At 57.0% G+C, this 18,872-nt stretch overlaps 1 protein-coding gene across 8 annotated transcripts in view; it reads left to right on the top strand.

Annotated features, from left to right (window-relative positions):
• DLG3 (discs large MAGUK scaffold protein 3) overlaps nt 1–18,872 on the top strand; it is an 80,352-nt gene that overhangs the window by 12,830 nt on the left and 48,650 nt on the right. For 4 of the 8 annotated variants that reach the window (XM_074882968.1, XM_074882969.1, XM_074882970.1 and 1 more), the window contains exon 1: nt 12,671–13,377. The exons of the other annotated variants lie outside the window; for them this stretch is intronic. In XM_074882968.1, the coding sequence (XP_074739069.1) occupies nt 13,048–13,377 (330 nt within the window). In that variant the 5' untranslated portion in view covers nt 12,671–13,047. Of the gene's footprint in view, nt 1–12,670; nt 13,378–18,872 lie in introns of those variants that run through there. 8 annotated transcript variants of the gene reach the window in all.

Consider the following 18,872-nt stretch of genomic DNA (forward strand, 5'->3'; position numbering starts at 1 on the left):
GGAGTGCAGCAGCTCTTGCATCCAGCCCCAAATGTCTGGCTGAGTTGCAATGTCTCCGTTAGCAGCAGTCACCTAGCTTTGATTTTAAGACTTCGTGCGATGGGGAATATGCTGTGTCCTTAGCCTGGCTGGGCCTGATGGTTATTTATCCTTCCCATTAAAAATCTGCTCTTTGCTGTTAGCCTGGATTTCTCTCACTTTAGCTCCCAGCCCCAGGAAATTTTGCTGCCTTTGTTTGCTAGGATAAAGGACCATGGCAATCAGAAATGTTCCCAACATGTAGGTATTTATAGATGCGTCTAAGTTCCCTCTTAACGAACTTTCCCTTAGATAAACTAAACAGATTGGCTTCTTCACTCACTCAGTGTGAGGCAGGTTGTTCCAGCCCTGAAATAATTCCTGTCATTCTTTTCTGAAGCTTTTTTTATTTTCAGCCTCCTCCTTTCCTAGCTTGTGTCAGTATGGGTCAGGAGCTGGTCCTCGGTGCCGGGCACTGGTGCTTTCAGGGTTACCCATCCACAGGGACTGCAACTGCCAGCCCGGAGCAGGGGGTCACTGCCCTGAGAGGGAGGGGGCAGTGGGGACCCAGCTGGGCACGACAGGGTGCTGGGAGGGCTGTGCTCTGGCAGGGCTCTCTCATCTGCAGCCTCTTTCATCCCAGAGAATGGCCACTTCACAGCCTGGCCACAGGCAGAGCGGGGACCTGGAAGGGAAAAACCATCAGGATGGTAGTGTTTAGTGCTGGGCTTAGCCATTCCCTTAGTCCTGCCTGAAACTCAGCTTTCTGTGGAGACCCAGCAGCTTTCCTGGAAACTGGGATCAAGTGGTGCTGCAGGCTCGAGCACTGCTCCTCTGTGACAGCCCCTGTGCTGGGATATGGGGACCTTTGACACAACAGTGAGCCTGTTCCCTGAGATGTCATCTTCATCGCAGAACACAGGCCTTGCCCCGATGGAGCGGGAGCATTTCCAGCAGTCCCCCACGTCAGTGACCTGGACAGTGACACGGGGTTGGCTGTGTCTGGGGGCAGGCTGTGCTGATGGACTGCAGCATGGGCCGGGCTACACATCCCTCACTCCTGCATGAAGGCACTGAAGACACCTCAGCTCCTGCCCAGCATCACCTGCCATGTCAAGTCTCAACAGCCCCAGCATTCAGGACAGCGTCAGAGCTGGATAAAACCTACACACCCAGCTCCTGCCCACCTCCACGGTGACTTCTTGCTCCCCAGCCTTTGGTGCATGCCTTTTGCCATGGGCATTTCCAAAGTGGGTTTCAGGAAAACACTTGAGATGGCAAATAGCACTTGGAAGAACCAGGGAAGCTTTTATGATAGGTGATATTTAATGCTAGTGCAGGAGGGCACCAGCTGCAGGGCAGAGCAGCTGTGCCCTGGTGCTATCATCCCAGGGACAAGAGCTCTAGTGGACACCCTGCCACTGATAAAAGGCAAGATGATAAACTGGCTCATCCTGCCTGAAGTAAGTGCAATTCTCTTATTGGATCCATCAATGTAAATAAGTTTTCTATTGTCCTGGCTTTGTCCTCTTCCCTGCCCACAGCTCTCCCCAGCAGTGATAGCAGAGCAAAAGGCACCATAACCTTTAGCCAGAAAGACACATGAGAAATAAATTGCCTCTCTGTACAAATACTTCCAGGAACAGGAAATTTTCTGTCTGCTGGCGAGGATGCGTGTGCCCTCCGAGAAGCCCTGCAATGTGCAAATGGCTGCTGCAAAAGAAGTGGGACCTGTAAATACAGCAGCAACACGTGCTTCCTGATGTTGAGGCTTAGTGGGCTGAAACCATCCATCCGTGGGAAAGTGGATGTTCAGCCCTCAACGGGGCAAGAGCAAAGGGACTCGGCCAACTGAAATGCCCTATTGAGGTGCTCTGAGACACAATCCTGCCTGAGCTCTGGGGTTTGTGGGGTTTTATTTGCCGAATCTTCCATTTCAACCTTTCCCCGAGCCCTGTGGTTGCCTTAGCAGGGCTGCTCAGGGCTTGTGTGCATCTGCAGTGGGAAGACCCACGAGGATGCTCCCGTGGCCGGTGCCACTCGCCTGCGCTCACAGGCTGGCAGGAAGGCTGCTTCTCTCAGTAAACGCCGTTCTCATCCTCTGTGCCGGGAGCAGAGAGCAACCAGCTGCAAAGATAAATGAACGAGGAACAATACCACTGATGAGCAGAAAGTCTGCGCCTGCGAGGAAGCGCTGCTCTTCCCCTGTCACCCTCTCCTGCCTCCCAGCACGGCTCTGCAGCCACTCTGACTTCATCCCTGTCATCGCGCCAGTGCAGTGCCGCCCCTCCCTCGGTCGCCTGCCCGTGCATCCCTCCCTCCCTCCCGCCTGCCAAGGGTTTCGTTGCTTTGCTGCCCGACGCCAGCGCCGTGGCTCTGTCCTTGCTCAGCCCAACAGCTGACACTGAGCAACAGCAGGTCTTAACGTGATGGAGAGAGCAAGCGAGACTGCTTCAGAGGACAGACATTCCATGCGTGCTCCGAAATCACCGGTGAATAGGAGACCTCGCTGGCAGGGGATGCTGCCACTCCCGCAGGCTGCGGGTGTGTGGGATGCCGCTGAGCGTGCCTGCAGCGTGCCCGGTGCAGGCTGTGCTTTAGCACTGCTGGGCTGAGGCAAGAAATGTCCCCTTCCCTCCCTGCATCCCACGGAGGATACAGCCCAGCTCTGCAGAAACGCCCTGGCAGGTTGTTAGGAGCCCTCCCGCTGCACCTGATGCTGAAGAAGATGCATCTGTCTGCCCTATAACCCAAAGTGCCAAAAAGGTCCGTGGAGCTCCCCAGGGGATTTGGCAGAGAAAGGCAGGCTGTGTCGCCAGCGTGGCGACCGGCTGTCTGCTTCCCCCATCCTTCTCTCAAGTGTTTTTTCCTCTTTCCCGATTTGCCTTTGGCCAAAGAGAAGGGCGTTCCCATGCTCTGCGCCTTTGCCTGGCAGGAGCTGCTCAGGGCACCTGCAGCGGGTTGGGATGAGATCGGCCTGTGGTGGATGATGCTGCTGCAGAAATGCCCGCTGTGAGCTCCCACTGCCCCCTGCCCTGCCTGCAGCCCCACCACTCTTCCTTTTCTTTGCAAGGTGTGTGAGAGGGGAAGCACCAAATAACTGTTTGCTATTGGAGGAGCATCAGGGAAATTAAGCAGGTACCTGCTGCGGGCAAATGTCTGACAATGAATGCAGCCCCCGAAGAAAGCCCCTCCATGAAGTTTCTTGGTTGCACGTGCCCTGCTGTCCCCACTACCCCGTGTCCTCTCTGTGGGCTGGCCAGTCAGACAGCCAAAGCCATCACTGCAGGCCAGACTGGCCACTGCTTTATCTCAGCTTGAGCCCAGCAACATCAGCCCTGTGACCCCAAAATCCTGGGAAGCGGCTAATGCTCAAACAATAGGAGCAGAGGAGGAACCAGCTCCCTGAGGGACCTCCCTTCCCCATTACATTGCCATGCACCTTTGAGAACATGCTTAATTTTAGGAAAAGCAGAGAAGAAAAGCAGCAACCCACAATCCAGAGGCCCCGGCTGCTGCCCTGGTGTCACATGAGCCACTTTGTGCCTGGAGATCACTTCAGGGCTCTGCATTCAGATGCTCTCCAGCAGTTTTGTGTTTTGACATTGCAGACACAGGCTCGAAAGCCAAAGCGCTGAAGCCAGGAGGTGTCTGTCTGCAGTAGCGCACTCAGACTGAACCATACATCAGCCCTGCACAGCATGGACACCCGGCTGGGCAGCCGGCTGCCTGTGTCCCAAGGAGGCTGTTGCTCAAAGCGGGGTCAGCATGGGCTGTGTCAGTAAGAGCTGTCACTTCAGTGGACATTTTGGGGTTGAATGGCCTCAGCTTTACTAGAGGCTCTTGCTATTCCTGCCGCGGAAATGAACAAGGAGATGCTTAGACCTCAGTACTCCCAGCTCAATATACAGCTTCAGCAAAGGATGAAGAAGCCAGTACAGCCACCAGGCTGCCAAACCAAAGGCCCATGCATGGCCACCTGTTCCTACTCTGTTTGGGGACTTTCTATCTAAAACCAGCGGCAAAAAGAAGATCCTCAGCAGACCCCAAGGCTTTTCTGGCTGCACAGCATAGGAAAGCCCTGCCAGACATAGGGCTGTTGGTCTGTCCATTTATCCAAGTCATCATCATTGTTTTGAATTTATTTTGCGATGGTGCAAGTGCGTGCAGCGTTTCCCACGCAGTGGTGGAAAGAGGACAGTGAGGGGGAGGCTCTGGGGAGCATCCCACAGACAGCCACACTCCAGAGTCATCCAGATGAGCCTGGAGTCCATCCATCCTCCCTCCAGATTCATGCTCCAGCTTCATTTGTGTCTGCCCATCCCCAGGGGAGCACAGCTGCTGGGGTGACTCGCACACTGAGATTCACACTGATGGGTTTCACGCGTAACTCTGAAAGCAAGAACCGAGACCATTCACAGGCATTTTGGCAGGATGGGGACTGAGCAGGGGCCAGCCCCATCAGTGCCTTGGTTAGGAGCTCCATGAGCTGCCGCACTCTCCCCGCTGGGTCTCTGTCTGTTTTGCTCATCAAGTTTCCAAAATGAGCTGGTGCAGCCTTAGTGTAAGGTCCCCGCAGCAGCACCCAAGTCCCTCCTTTCCTGCTTTGCCTTGTCGGGTGACTGACCACATTCCTGCTGCGACCAAAGTGAAGCGTTGGAGCCCGTCTCCCATAGCACAAACCCATCAGGGGCTCTCAAAGTGCAGAGCCCAGACCACAGGATGTGCCACCCTGACCTCCACCCATCCAGGCTCTGCTCCCCCTTGCAGCCGCCCCACCATCTCAGGAGGCTGAGGATAAATCTTCTGGGTGCATTTCTGCAAAACAAACAGGCTCTCCTCGCCATTTTGTAAGGGAACAAACCAAGCTTGAAGGCAGAGCCTGGCAGGCCAGCTGCTTTCTATCTGGAGCGCTGAAGCTGGGGGAACGTCGCTGCATCTTAATGGCATCGGGCTGGACGGAAATCAGGATTCTGATGGCAGAGGCAATACCGGCACTGTTGTAAATGGAGCTGCCATGATAACTGCTCATGGAGGTTTTTAGTCTTTAGGATTTGAAGGATCAGTATCAAGCTGCGCTGAGACATCCGTTATCCTCGGCATTGGTAGGAGCCAGGGGAATTGCAGGGGAAGGAGGACGGTGGATGAGCGTGGGTTTGGGAATCATCCCTCTTGTGAATCTGAGTGTGAGCCCTTTAAAAGGTGCTGTCTGCTGTGTGCTGCCTCCTCTTGCCTTGCTCTGCCTGCTCTGGGGGATTAGACCATGCGTGGCTGCAGCAGTGCCAGCGTTTCAAGCCAACCTGATGCCCTGCAGCAGGAAGCAAGGGTTTGCTCCAGGGCAGCGTCCACCAGAGCCCTGCAGCCTGCAGGTACAAAGCACCTCGCAGGAGCCTCGCTGGCATTGCACCTCAAAATTATTCCAAGTATGGAGACTCAGGCAAAGGCCTCCTGCAGTCTGTGGCCTAGATAGCTCTCAGGGCTGGCACCGCTCAGGCACACCAGTGTCTGTGCCCAAAGCACTGGCATGGAGAGCATCATGCCTGGCCAGTGTTGCTTCCCCGGCCTCACAATCAGCTTCCCACCTGTGCATGTCCGGGAAATGGGGCAATGTCCCACCAGGCTGTCCCCCCTTTTTAAGGGGTATTTTTAGACCAGATCATTTCACAGCCCGGGCTACAGCAAACTGCAGGAGGAGCTGTGGCAGAGCAAGCGAGGGGGCACTGCACTGTGGTGCAGGGGGGAGACCCAGGCTGGTCCTGAAGCTGGATTTGTTGCTGAAGCCAGGGGCAAGCTCTGTCTGCTGCTTCGCGAGCGTGTTGCAGTCCCATTGCTGCACTGTTTGTTCCCGCTCCCTGGGCACATACTGCCCGGCTATTTCCCCTCTGTGTGGTGGTAGATTTTGCATAGCTGAGTCTCAGGGGGTGTTTTTGCAGGGAGGTTTTGTAAGCTTTGGGGCTCTACTGCTGTGGGAGCACGGCGGCATTGCTGCTGGTTCAGAACAAGAGCATGGTGATGAAACCTCTCTCCCAGCTGCCTGCTCTCGCCATGCTGTGGCTTGGTGGCAGAGCTCATGGTCTGGCTTCCTTTGGGGTGGAACTCAACCCAGCTGTGCACTCTGGCCCCTGTGGGTGCCCTGTCCCTGGGACCTGACCGTCCCACGTCCAAACTAAGTCCTGAAGCCAAGGTGAGGGAAAGTGGCACATCACCCCTCGACACCATCATCCGTCACCCAGGGTTTTTGCTGCTGGTGTGTCACTCCTGAGAAACACATGTGTACGGGTGTGCCCATGCCTCGCAATCATCTCCTCACCCCATGGCTGGGACCCGCTTCTGAAGGTCACCTCGGGCCTTCCCAAACCGTCGTGTCTGATCCTGACGAGCAGGCAGCAGAGGGGACAGTGGGAACGGGCGGTGGAGACAGTGCGCCTTTAAGAGAGGCCCGTGTGCCGGCTGCGGCCCTGCGGCACGAGCGCTGATTGGCCGAGCGGCCGGCAGGCGGGCTGGGGGCGGGGACAGCCATTCACAAATCTCCGAGCAGCACTTTCTCCCTTAAAGGGGTCAGGGCAGTGGCGGCAGGGAGCGACGGGGCCAGCCGGGCGCCCACCTCCCTTCCACCGCGGGTGCCCGAGGCTCCCCGGGACACCAGCATTCATTTTTCTCTCCCCACGTTCGTTAGGCAGGTTCCCACGCCAGAAATTGGTCCTGGGGCAACACAGCCCAGACGAGGCACTGGTATCCCCACGAGCCAGTGGTTGGGAACAGTGGGAGATGCTGAATGGGCCTTGCTCCGTCTGAAAGGAGCAGATTGGAGTAGGGCTGGCCAGGCAAAAGAGAGAAAGTGTGGACCCACAGAGCTCCCCTTCTTGTCCCCCACACAGGGCAGGAATAATTGATGAAAGGGCATCCCTGGGCCCTGGATGTTGGGGTGGGTCTCTCAGGGCTGGTCTGTGCTGCCCAGGGCAGCCCCAGATGTGAGCAGAGCAGTGCTGAGCCCTTGCAGCACTTTCAGAGCCACATGTTGACTCACTCTGAGGATGGGACTGGTTCTTGTAAGTTCCCCCAGTGGAGAGCCCAGGAGAGCCAACTCATGGGGCTTTGTGGCCCCAAGGGCACATTGGCTTAGGCAGGTCCAGCCAGGAGACCTCTGACAGCCTTGTACAGCATGAGCGGGGTGTGTTTGGCTGCTGTAAGTCTGTGTAAGCACACCCAGGGACAGCTTGAGACTAATGAAAGATGCAGGGAAACAGGACGTCTGCTGGGGTCACACTAGGCACAACCAGTTGGAGATCAAAGTACAGGACCAAAAAAATATCAACTGATTCTCTTAAAGACATGACACTTCAAAATACCTCACTCTGACTCTGGCTTGGAGTGGTGAAGTTGTGCCCTGGTCACATTTTCAAACCTTCCTTCTGCTCCATCAGGCTGGAAATGTGCTTTATTCTGAAGGAAATGAGGCACACACAGCGACTGGGCACCCACAGACCACGAGACACGGCAGTGCTGTAATTGCCATGCCCGTGCAGCAGCAAGGCTCCCCCCTTGCACCCAGGGAGGTGCCGTGGGAAGGCAGCCCACGGCCAGCCCATGCTCTAGCACAAGGCAGGAGCCTCTCTGCTGGGTGATGGGGAGAGCGGCTGTGGGCGTTGTGAGGCTGTCAGGAAATCCATAAAGCCTGCTGCAGTTGATTGCTATTAAATAGAGCCTCCAGGCTCTCCTTTACAGGGAGTGAACCTGGCCTCTGCTGCAGGGACCTGCTGCAGGTCTCCATCGCTCCTCTCCCCTGCCAGCCCAGCCATGGAAGACATTTAGTTGGCCGTAATTTCAATTGCAGAAAGCAGCCGGTAGTGTTTATTGAAGACCCTCACGCCATTGCTGCCACAAGTGAGGATACAGGAACTGTGCAGTGGCACTGGGCAACATATCAGGGATCATTAATAGAATGAAAATGGTTTTGCCCTGGAGGAGAATAATTTCTTTGGCAACTGCCCTGAGAGCGCTGAGAGCTATCACTCCCTTGGTATGCCTAGTTATTATTATCCCAGCTGCACATTTCCCGGCGTGAATCGCTGCCGGTGCCAGGGAGGAACAGTCTCAGCATGAGATGTTCCTTATCCTGCCCCTTCCCACTCACCCGTGACAGCACAAACCCTCCAGTGCTCACGGGAACTGCCGGCCCTGTTTGCCCACTAGCTGTGCAGCTGGCTCTGCAGAGTGCCTGTTCAAGTTTCATTTGATAAGCCCCAGACACAGCAAATTGCAAATCCCTGCTGGATGGGGGTCTGTGGTAGCGCTAAGGAACCAACTGACAGGCTGAGCTGAGTTCGTTGGGTTCCTCCCTTTGCTGCTCATCTCCCCCATGGCTGGCTCCCCCTCATGCATTTACCTCCTGATTCTCCCTGCCCCCCGGTTGTCAGCTGGGTGGCTGCAGACCCTGCTCCTTCTCTGCGCTTTGGACATTGGGTAGCTTTTTTCAGGTGATTGCAGTCAAGAAAGGTACCTCCTCCATGCAAAACTGTCCCCCACCTCATCCCCCAGCATTATAAAGATGACACCTTCCCCACGTGCACCTAGGCTCAGAGCTAACGCATGGCTTCAGTTCCCCTGGCAGGACCCAGCTCCCGCTTGGGCTAAAAGCAAGGAGCAGCATGACAGCGCTCGTGTGACTGTTGTCTCTGCAAGGAGCTGGCTGCCTTCAGCCTGCCCCATCTTCTGCTCCTAGAAAGGCTGTAGGTGCAACAAACCCCCAGCTTCTGGTCCCTCACACTTGCCTTCCTCTTCTCGCAGGACTTCATGGGAGAGGAAGGAAGCGACAACAGGGGCTGAAATGCCGGCAACACCAGATAAAACCTAGCTCCATGCCCCCTTCATGCTGTGTAAATAGCACCATCTCCGGGGATTTCTTGACACTTTGCTGAAATTAGCACCTGTAAAAAGAGCAGCTGCCAAAGCTGAATTTAAATAAGATGGGCAGGCTTCTGGTAGGAAGAGGGTACAGGATGAGAGCACTCTTGGTTTCCTTTGAGTCGCTTCCCTCCATGAAGGCACCTGCCTGGAAATCAGCTCCCAGCTCCTTTAGCCCTGCTCGATGCCCACATCACTGGGCCGAGATGCCCACAGATGCTTGAAGGTGCTGGGCACTGTGCCTGCCCTGCCAGACCCAGGTCTGGGCACCCCAAGTGCAGGTGCCCACACTCTTTGGGCTCCGGCAGTGCCACTCCCAGTAGCCAAAACACTGCTACTCACTGAAGCAAGCTGGAGAAGTGCAGGATGCGGATGCCCCTGGCCAGACAGCCCTGGCCTCCTCTTGAGCTCAATAATGTCTCCCAAGTCCCATGCAGCATTAGGGAGCGTTGCAAGCAGGTGGCAGCAACCAGGGAATTTTCTTTTTCCTTTTAATTCGGGCTAGCAGGTGGCACATGCAGTTCACTACAAATGACTAGGAATTAAACAAGTCTTATGGCAGCTAAAATGGGACATGCAGGTTTTCAGGAGGGGAGCTGCGAGCAGGCAGGGAAGGGCTCCATCAGAGTTGCAGTGGCTGTAGCTCAAGGCCCCTCCACTTGCAGGTGGTGATGAGGCACTAACAGATAAGAGCTGGGGGAAGCGGCCGAAGGGTTTAGATAGTGGGGCCATCCCTGAGTTTGCAAGCTGGCAAGTGGAGTGGGGTGGAGGTAGCAATGCTTGCACGCCAGGGCTGGCAGCAAGGGTGTTTCCCATGGGGGGGTTCCCACTGCATGGCTGCCCCATCTGTGGGGCTGCTGGAGACCGAGCAGGCAGAGGACCAGACTTTACTTGTGGAGTATACACTCCAGTCTGCCATGGGGGGGGGGAAATCAAATGCTTCTCTTAATTGTTCACTCAGCTCCTTATTAAAGTGTTTTTCCCTAACAGGTCTTGTCCTTTGCTTTTGCACTTCCCCCCTAAGTGAATGCCCATGTCCCTGCCTGCCCCCACCACAGGACTGAGTGAAAGGAGGAGACATGTCTGGAGCAGGGCAGGTGCAAGCAGTTGGGGTTACAAACTCCTCACATGCCCTTCCCTGCCACTCTCCTCCCACCCACATCAGCCTCTTCCAACCATGAGTCTCCTGCCTGACCTTGGCCTGGAGGTGGCTTTGATGAAGGCTCATGGTAGTGGAGGGCACCTCACTGGGTGGCCATGGGGTGGCCATGGGGCTCTGCACACTGCGTGGTCCCTGCGGCCGAACCGTGCCATCCTAAGGTGGGAACTGCGATGGGAGGGAAGTTTGCAGCTGGGCTGGAACAGTAATTAGTTATGGGTGTGTTACAGGTCCTGGGCACATCTCCTTGATGAAGTGACTCAGATCTCAGAGGTGCCACAGGGTGGGAGATGGCGGGTAGCCAAGAAGGACTTCATGTCCTTTTGCTCTCATATGGAAGACACTGTCCACCTGCCTGTTTCTACAAGGCTTATTGCTCTGCTTTGGCACAGCGATCCTCACCTCAGCCCTGCTCCCTCCCCTCATTCCCACCTCTGCTCTCACTGCTGCAAGATGCCCTCTCTGCACGGATGACATCCCCCAGCCCCCTGGTCCACACTGGCCGTTGAGAAGGCACAGCATCTCCCGGAGCACAGGTCTCATCAGCCCAGCATCCTCCTGCAGGGCCAGCACCGTGTGCGCTGGGAGATGGCACAAGGAGCAGTAGAAGATGTGAAGATGATCCTAATTTCTTAAAGCCTGAAGTGTAAAGTTCTCTGTTAATGCCAACACTGCATGCTTTCCTTCCATGCACACGAACACAGTTTTTCATTGATTAAAATAACTCTGAACAAGCTTGCTTTGCATGCAGGCATCCAGTCCTTCCTTGCCTTAGTGAGCTCCTGGGGTCTTCAGTGTCCTGTGACTGAGCTCTGCAGGCTAGAAACACTTTCTTACGTGCAGCTGTTAGCTTCATCGTGCTGCATCTCTGGGTCTTTGGGCCAGTGCCACAGTGCACCCAGGTCCCATAACTGACTGTTGGTCAGCGAGAGCCTCTGGGAGCAGCAGGGTGAGGCTCACCTGCAGAGCTGTTTCTGGGGGCTCAGCAGCAGTGCTGTGCTCGGCTGCTCGAGGCCAGCGTGGTGGGGACAGGCTCTCTAAACTTGTTTGTCCAGGAGCATTATGACTGTCCTAAGCTTGCAGCTGGGGAAATTTCAGTGTAATGTGTCTGAGCCACAACACTGCTCCATGGCATTAAGCATGGAACAGCACATGATCGTAGCATCCATCCTGTGATGAAGGTAACCTAGGCAGCCCAGAGGCAATGCGTGGAGAGGACAGGCTCTGCACCATGCAGTGGGGACCATGGGGCTTGAGGACAACGTGGATCCTGATTGCTGAGTGTCTTCTGCCCCCTCCCCTTCGCCCAGAAGCAACCGTTTCACTCGACCTCTTGTGAGCAAACACTGCAGGAGCACCTGTCTGCGGTGGTCAAGTGCAGAAGTAATTTTTTATTGCAGTTTAAAGAGCTAAAGAAACAAGGAGTGGGCAGGGGCATTTGTCCGACTGGGCATCATGTGCTTCCTCCTCCTACAGCCCTGCTTGGGACCTGCGTGCACTGGCTGCATGAGGTCAGTAGGAGCCTGCAGATCTTGCAGCCTGAATTAGGGCGTTGAACCACCATGTCCTGTGGCTCAGCTTGTGCCCCCCCCCTCCTGCTTCTGTCTCATTCCTTTACCCGTATCCTGCGGGAGCCCTACTGCACACTTTTCATTGCTCTTCTACATATTTATGTACCATTTCTTCAAATAACTCTTCACCCACCCTAGCGTTTATTACAACCCTTAAGCATTAGGAGGCCAGGTTCAGGTTCTAACTGGTCAGATGTGGGTTTTTTGTAATGGTTTTTCTTTCTACCCTTCAATTTCTCTGGGGGACTCTCTTCTGAACTTCCAGTCTGGCACTTCTGTGCAAGAGGTGAGGGGCTGCCCAAGCTGCACTGGGAGCAGTGCCCTTGCCCTGCTGCACCAATGGGCATTTCTGCTTTTGCCATCCTCTGATGGCAGCAGGTGGAAGGCCCAGCAAAGCTCCTGGGGGTTTCTACACTCCCAATGCACCCGTGGCTCACCGGGCAATGGCAGCATCCCCAGGGTGCTGTGCTGGGGTGCATGGTAACACTCCCAGCAAAGCAGGGTGAGAGCTGACTTGGGGATGCAACAGAGATGCTGCTGCCGGGCTAGCGACCGTGGTTCAGGTCTGGAAAAAACATTTCATACTCCAGTGCGGACCACGGCTGATGTGAAAGTGAACTCCTCCTGGTGTCAACCACAAAGCTGGCCGGGCCGCCCACCACCGTGCTGGGGCGAGAGGAACCGAGCTGCACAAGAGCTGCCCGGTGCCTCTGGGGAATGGGGACGCGGTGAGGGCAGCCCCGGGGATGGGTGAGGCCGGTGAGCGGAGGGCTTCTGTCCCTCGGGGGTGGGGGGGCAGCGCGGGCGCTCCCCCGGCCCCGCTGCTCACAGGCGGGTTTTGGCCCCGTCCTGTGGGGGCAAACGCGGCCGCGGCGCCCCCCCGGCCCCCCGCGCTCATAGCCGGGGCGGGGCGCGGAGGCTCCGCCGGCGCGGATTGGCCGCGGGGGAGGGGGGAGGGGGGAGGCGGGGGATGCTTCGCGCCGCCGCAGGTGCCGTGCTCCCGAGCCGCGCCGGACCGGGTTAAGCCGAGCCCAGCCGAGCCCGACCGGGCTGGGCTCCCCGATGCAGCGGAGCGGGGCGGAGCCGCTGCCCCGCGCCCCGCGCCGGGAGCGGCCCCGGGACTGAGCGGCGCTGTGAGCGATGCCGCGGCGCGTCCCCGCCGAGATCACCGCGCTGTAACCCCCCTCCCGCCTCCGCCCCCCCTCCCGCTCCCCCCCCACCCCCCTCCCCTCGGGGCCGGGGGCGCCGAGCGGGCGAGGAGGCGGCAGGCGCGCCTTGCGCGGGGCGGGGGCCGCTGCCGCCCCCCCCCAGCATCCCTCCCTCCCTCCCTCCCTCCGCGCCGCCTCCCTCCCTCCCTCCCTCCCTCCCTGCCGGCTCTATGGTGTGAGGGCAGCGATGCACAAGCACCACCACTGCTGCAAGTGCCCCGAGTGCTACGAGGTGACGCGGATGGCGGCCCTGCGGCGCATGGAGCCCCCTTCCTACGGCGAGTGGCAGCACGAGCAGTACGGCTACGGCGGGTACGGCTCGCAGACCCTGCCCGCGCCCGGGGGGGCCGCGCCCGCCGCCCGTGGCAAGGCCAAGCTGGGGCCCCCCACCCGCGACCCCGCCGCGCTGAAGCCGCCGCCGCCGCCTCCACCGGGGAAGAGCGCGCCCAAGGTGAACGGGAGCGGCCCGGGCTGGTGGCCCGAGTGCACGTGTTCGAGCCGCGACTGGTACGAGCAGGTACGGGCCAGCCCCGGGGAGCGGCTCCCCGGTGCGGGATGGGATGGGACGGGGTGGGTGGATGATGGCGGGTAACCCGGGGACAGTGGTGGGGTCGTGGCGGGGTGCAGCGTCACCCCTGGGGTGTTGCGGGTGGCCGGGGCGGATGCTGGCGTTGTCGTGGTTGGCCATCGTCCTCGCTCAGGCTGGCTGCTGGTGTGGCTCAGGTCGGCGTTGCCGTTGCTCGGGCTGGCTGCCGTGGTCCTGCCCAGCGTAGGAGCTCTGCATCAGAGCAGCCTCCCCGGGGCCAAGCTGGGCCAGCTGGGTCTTGCTTGGCACGAGGCGGGCGTCGGGTGCGATGTTTTTCGGACACCCCACCCGAGGTCCTCACCACTTAACGATGCTGTTGCCTGAAGCCCCAGCAGTGTCAAGGTGTCATCGTGCTGTGTTTAGCAGGCGTGGGGCGTGCTGCCTGCCGGGCAGCCTCGTGGGCTCGTGGTTCCGCTTGCCAGCACTCCCAAAGTGGCACCCGCTCTCCATTGAGTTGTGATTTCCTTGCTCTGCTGCTACGTCCCTGATCCCTGAGATTATTACGTAACCCTCCTCTGGTTGCTGGCGTGCTGTGTGCATTCTGCCCCATTTCACTGCCTCCATTTCTTCCCACACACATTCATTTTATTAGTGTTCTCCTTCAGGACCCATTCTCAGGCTGTGCCTCTCTTTCTCCCCTAAATGGAGAGACCAGTCTTATTTTGAACCCACAAGCCAGCTTAGAAAATGGTTGGATCTGTTTGCAAAGCATTAAAATGGAGGCTAGACCCTGCCTGAAAAACAATTTACCCTGCTTTAGAGAAAGGCATTTCAATTTGCTGCTTCTGCCTCTTTCATTCATTACCTTCAAACCTCACATGATTTCTTATTGATCCTTCTAATTATTATTTCAAGACACTGTAGCAGGCAGACACACGGGAATCAATGGGAAGGAATTCTCTCCTCCTTTCCCCTCGGAAAACACAACCCTCTTCTTCCCTTCCCCTGTTTTTTTTCTTCATTACTGTCTCAGTCTGTATCTCTGGTTGAAATAATTAGATTCAAAGCTGATACGCTCAGATGATGCTTACAGAAAGCACCCAAAACCCCAGCCACCTTCCTATCAGCCTGGTCCTGCTTTCTGTCTCTTTTCTCTGCCACTCTGCGCATCAAAATCAGCCTCGGCTCTTTCTCTTGCCTGCTGATTCCTGGCAAGCATTCTTCCATCTTTCCTTCGCTATCTCTTTTCTTCCCTCCATCCAGAGCAGTGAGCTGGGTAGGAGCAGGGTACTGAAGCATGTCTTCTCCCTCCTTTTCACTCCTGCTTGCGTGAAAGGTCCGGCCCAGGGTTCCTGGTAAGACGGTTGCAAGCAGACTGGAAAGGAAGCAATGCCAGCTGCATTGCTGCCATGGTAGGCTGGGCAGGGGAGCCTTTCATGTTTTTGCAATGGTGGGAGAGAAATCATTGTCTCTTTGTGGTGCTGCCACGGAGCCCTGGGGTTTGGGCTGCTCTGAAAGTCCACGTTGGGAATCTCTGCTCGGCCTTAGCCTTTCGGAAGGAAAAAAAAAAATAATCAAAAGCTCCTCGCAGCATTGCAAGTGACAGAGGATGCTGGTGTATGAAGCTACATGAGCATAGCGGGGTCTGCATGTAGAATATGACGTGTGTGGTATGTGCACTGCCTGTGTCAGAGCAGGCAGGATTGCTCCCTGGTGTGTAGCAAATGTATGCAATGAGTAAAGCCTTGCAGCAAATTCCTCAGCAATGCTCCCCTTCTGATCTGAGGGTGCAAAGTGCCTGAGCCGTCAGGAATCCATGTTCTTCCCAGTCCGGTGGTGGGTAGAGGGACTAAAGGTGGTAAAATGGAAACAGCTGGGTATGGCTCTTGCCCAGGCAGACGGGTTTGGCTCTGGGAGGCTGGGAGATGTTGGGCTCTGGGTAGATTTGGTGGATGCAAAGCTGGGCTCCTTTGCAGGAGCTGAGGAGACAGCCTCCATGTCCTCAAGAGCCTCGGCTAGAGGGGGGGAGGGGGGGGGCTGCCATTTTTCAGGGCTGCCCCTTTAAATGAGCTCCCGGTCCCTGGAAGCACTTCCAGCAGCAGAGGTGGGAAGGGGTGTGCGGGCCAGGAGGCTTCCCCGGGAAAGCAGGGATCTGTTCACCTCCTGGGGAGCCACCTCTTATTTAAGCCTTTTTTTCTCCCCCTGCTTCCTCACGCAAGCAGAGGAGAGCGTGCACCGCCTGCGTGCGCTGGCGCGGTCGCGTGCGCAGATGCTCTGACATCGGAAACGTGCTCACGGTTGCATATGGTGGTGTATGTTCTCTGACATCATGCATACTCGGAGACCCTGTGCGCATCTCCGCGGCATGTGAGATGTGCCCACACGTGCTGCCCAACGCACGGCATGGTCCCAACGTCAACCCGCACCTCCTCCCACCTCCGGTGCCCTGTCGGTTCTCTCCTCCTGCCTCTCCCCTTCTCTAGGACACAAATTAGCTTGCTCAGGCAATGCCAGTAACTGAGAACCCCTAATCCTGACCTTAGGGAGGGAGGAAATCTCAGAGCTCTGGGTTTCTCATTTCTTTTTGCTTTGCTTTTCTTCCCCCCTCTGAGATCTGTTCCGTTTCTCCTCCCTTATCTATCCATGTTCCCTGTTCATTAGTCCCCACTCCCTGCGCTTGCTGTCATTGCTGTCCTCCATTGTTCCCATCACCGTCCCTCCAGCTGGCCCTGCGTCCTCCTTGTCCCCCCTCCCTTTCTGGTGGGGAACTCGAGTCCTCCCCTGCCAGACTGGGGTGAGAGGAGGACTCCCGGCTTTGGGGGAGGAATGGCAGCGCGATCCAGGGAAGCATCGCTTATGTGCAGCACTAGAGGAGCAGAGCGCTCAAACCCCTCCTCTCCCCTGCACAGTGACGCCCACGGGCTCTCAGGAGAGGAGCGCTGAGCTGCCCGGCCATGCCTGAGCCCCTTTTCCGGCACTGCCTGCGCTGAGGGTCTGGCAGCAGCTGACACCTTTCCTTCCCGCAGGGAAGATCCAGCCTTGCGGCTTAGTTCACCCTAAGGTCCCTGGTGCCAGCCAGGGTGGCCAGAGCAGGGCCCCCCATGAGGCTCCCAAGGGTCTCACCAGCGTGTTCATGTGCATTTGGGGTGGCTGGGGCATGGGCACCTCCTCTCCTGGATGGGGAAGGGGCCCAGGGCAGTGCAGATCCCTGGCATGTGTTTGGGAAGTGCCCTCCAACACTGGGGCTGCCTCAGGTTTGCTGGCCCTGCTTGGCCAGAAATGCAGTGTCCTGCTGTGCCCCCCCCTTCCTGTGACCCCTTTCTCCCTCTTGGGGGGTCAGGAGGATGCAGAGGGGGATTAGAGCAGCATCGCAATGAGTCCCTGATCACCTGCAAGTGCCCGGAGCATGCCAGGCTTGTGTGGTGCCCCCTCTCCCTGATAGAGGCGTTTCATGGCCAGGCTGGTGGAGGAGGGGGACAAGTCGTCCCTGCCTGTCTTCATCAGTGAGTGTTTCACTGAAGGCGGTGATTTTCCACGCACAAACATTGCTTGTTATAGTTCCTCCCGTGCACTGGGGAATTACCTGGGTTAGGTGGGCACAGGCTGACGTATCTTGGCGGAAGCAGCAGCCTTTGCCGACCCTTCAGATGCTGCTGGATTTGGGGCTCCTGGCTCTTGGGGCATAAGTGGCAGGGGGAGGAAAGAGCCTTGGGGGAGGTCATGGGAGTCTGGGCTGGGTTTCTGAGCATTGGGCAGGCATGGCTGGAAGGAAAGAGGGAGAGCACCGAGGGGGCAGGCGGGAAGCCGAATGCAGGTTGCTTCGTGGGAAATGGCTGAAGCCCCAGATGTTCCCTGGGGAGGTGCGAGGGAGGGTGAGAGGAACAGGGTGCCGGGGACACGGAGGCAGTGGAGGTGGTGAGGTTGGCAGGGTGATGTTGCTATGGCTACTTCTGTGCTATTCATAGAAGAAATTAGCTAAATCTTTGCACTGAAAGGTGGAGGAGGAGAGAGGAGGAAGGCGTTCTCTGCGTTTGGAGGGAAGAAGCCAAAACAGGAAGGGGGTGAAGTTTTCCTCCTTTGCTCTGTGCCTGCGCTGTGGAAGGGGATTTAGGGGAAGCACAGCTGCCTGACCTGCCCAGCGCTGACAGGGTGCAGTAGGATACGGGCAGAGAGGAGCCGCCCCATGGGAAAGCTCCCCCGCAGAGCATCCACACAGCCCCTCGTGGCAGGACGAGCTCTGCATCGTGCCAGGAGCACAGGAGACATCCTTTTAATTAAAGACAGCCAATCTGTGAAAGGTATTTTTGGCAACCTAAATGTAGATACAACTGTAGTGAAACTTGCCCTTAGCGTCTGGCTCTGTCTCTGAACACAGTGCTTGTCTGTTCCTGACCCCATCCGTCTGCTTGGCCCCTGCTCTGCAGTCACTGGTGGTCCCCCTGCTCTCCCTCCAGCTCCAGCATCTCTTCCAGTGTATCCTTCCGCCAGCCGGAGTCCCAGGAGGGTCTTCCCTCTCCACCACTCCTCATCACACTCCACTCCCTCGTTGTGAGAGTTTGATTTCCATCCCACAGACCTGTTTGTCACCTCCTCACTCACGATGTGTAAATCTGCGTGTCTGTTCCTAATATATCTCCTTCCATCTGATTTCACCTCTCAGCTTGTTTCTTGGGCATCTCCGTCTGGTGATCCTGCTGTCATCACCCAGTTGAGCTGCTATAACCAGGCGCTAAGCTGCTCTCTCCTTCCCCCAAACCCAGCCTCGCACCCGCCCTCGGCCCCTTGCCCCATGTACTTGGGAGGCAGCTGATATTTCTGATGGTCTTGACCTTCATTTCCTGCTGCCCAGCTGGAACCAAGGCCCAGTTAGTGCTTTATAAAGTCATTCCCCCTCTCTGTGTGTCTCCTGGGGAAACTTATGCCTTAACACCCAGATACTGGCTGAGCCGGTTCCCCTTGCCCACCCCAGAGCATCATATGTCCTGCTGTCACCCATCCCCTGGACAGGGCTGAGGAAGGTCAGATGTTCTCAGTGCTCCTTCCCAAAACATACTGAGTTCATTTAGGAGCAAACAGCTGAGGACATTTGTCTCCCTGGTTTCTTTATTCACCTGTAAGATTTTTTTCCCCGCTTCCCTTGAGTACATGAATCCCTCAGACAGGGGCTGTGCACTTGTGCTTGCTGACCCTTCCGATGCATCCCATTAATATGGTAAGGGATAATGTTGGAATTAGAGAGGGGAATTGAAGAACTGATCTTAGCTCCTCTCATGCCAGATTACCAACCACTGCCTGCCAGCCAGCCCAGATGTTCAGACTGCAGCCCTGGAGGTGCACCCCACTGCTGGTTTTGGGGTGTTGAGCTGCCAGAGGGGCCCTGGGAGCGGTGCTGGGAGAGTCACTGAAGCTGGTGTCCAAACTGGCTGTAGTAGAGATGTAGCCGCTGTTGTAAAGGCAGTGTCTGAAGCCACATAGGTGGGAGAGAC

The sequence above is a fragment of the Strix uralensis genome, chromosome 13 (assembly GCF_047716275.1).
Source record: "Strix uralensis isolate ZFMK-TIS-50842 chromosome 13, bStrUra1, whole genome shotgun sequence".
In the NCBI taxonomy this organism is placed as follows: Eukaryota; Metazoa; Chordata; class Aves; order Strigiformes; family Strigidae; genus Strix; species Strix uralensis.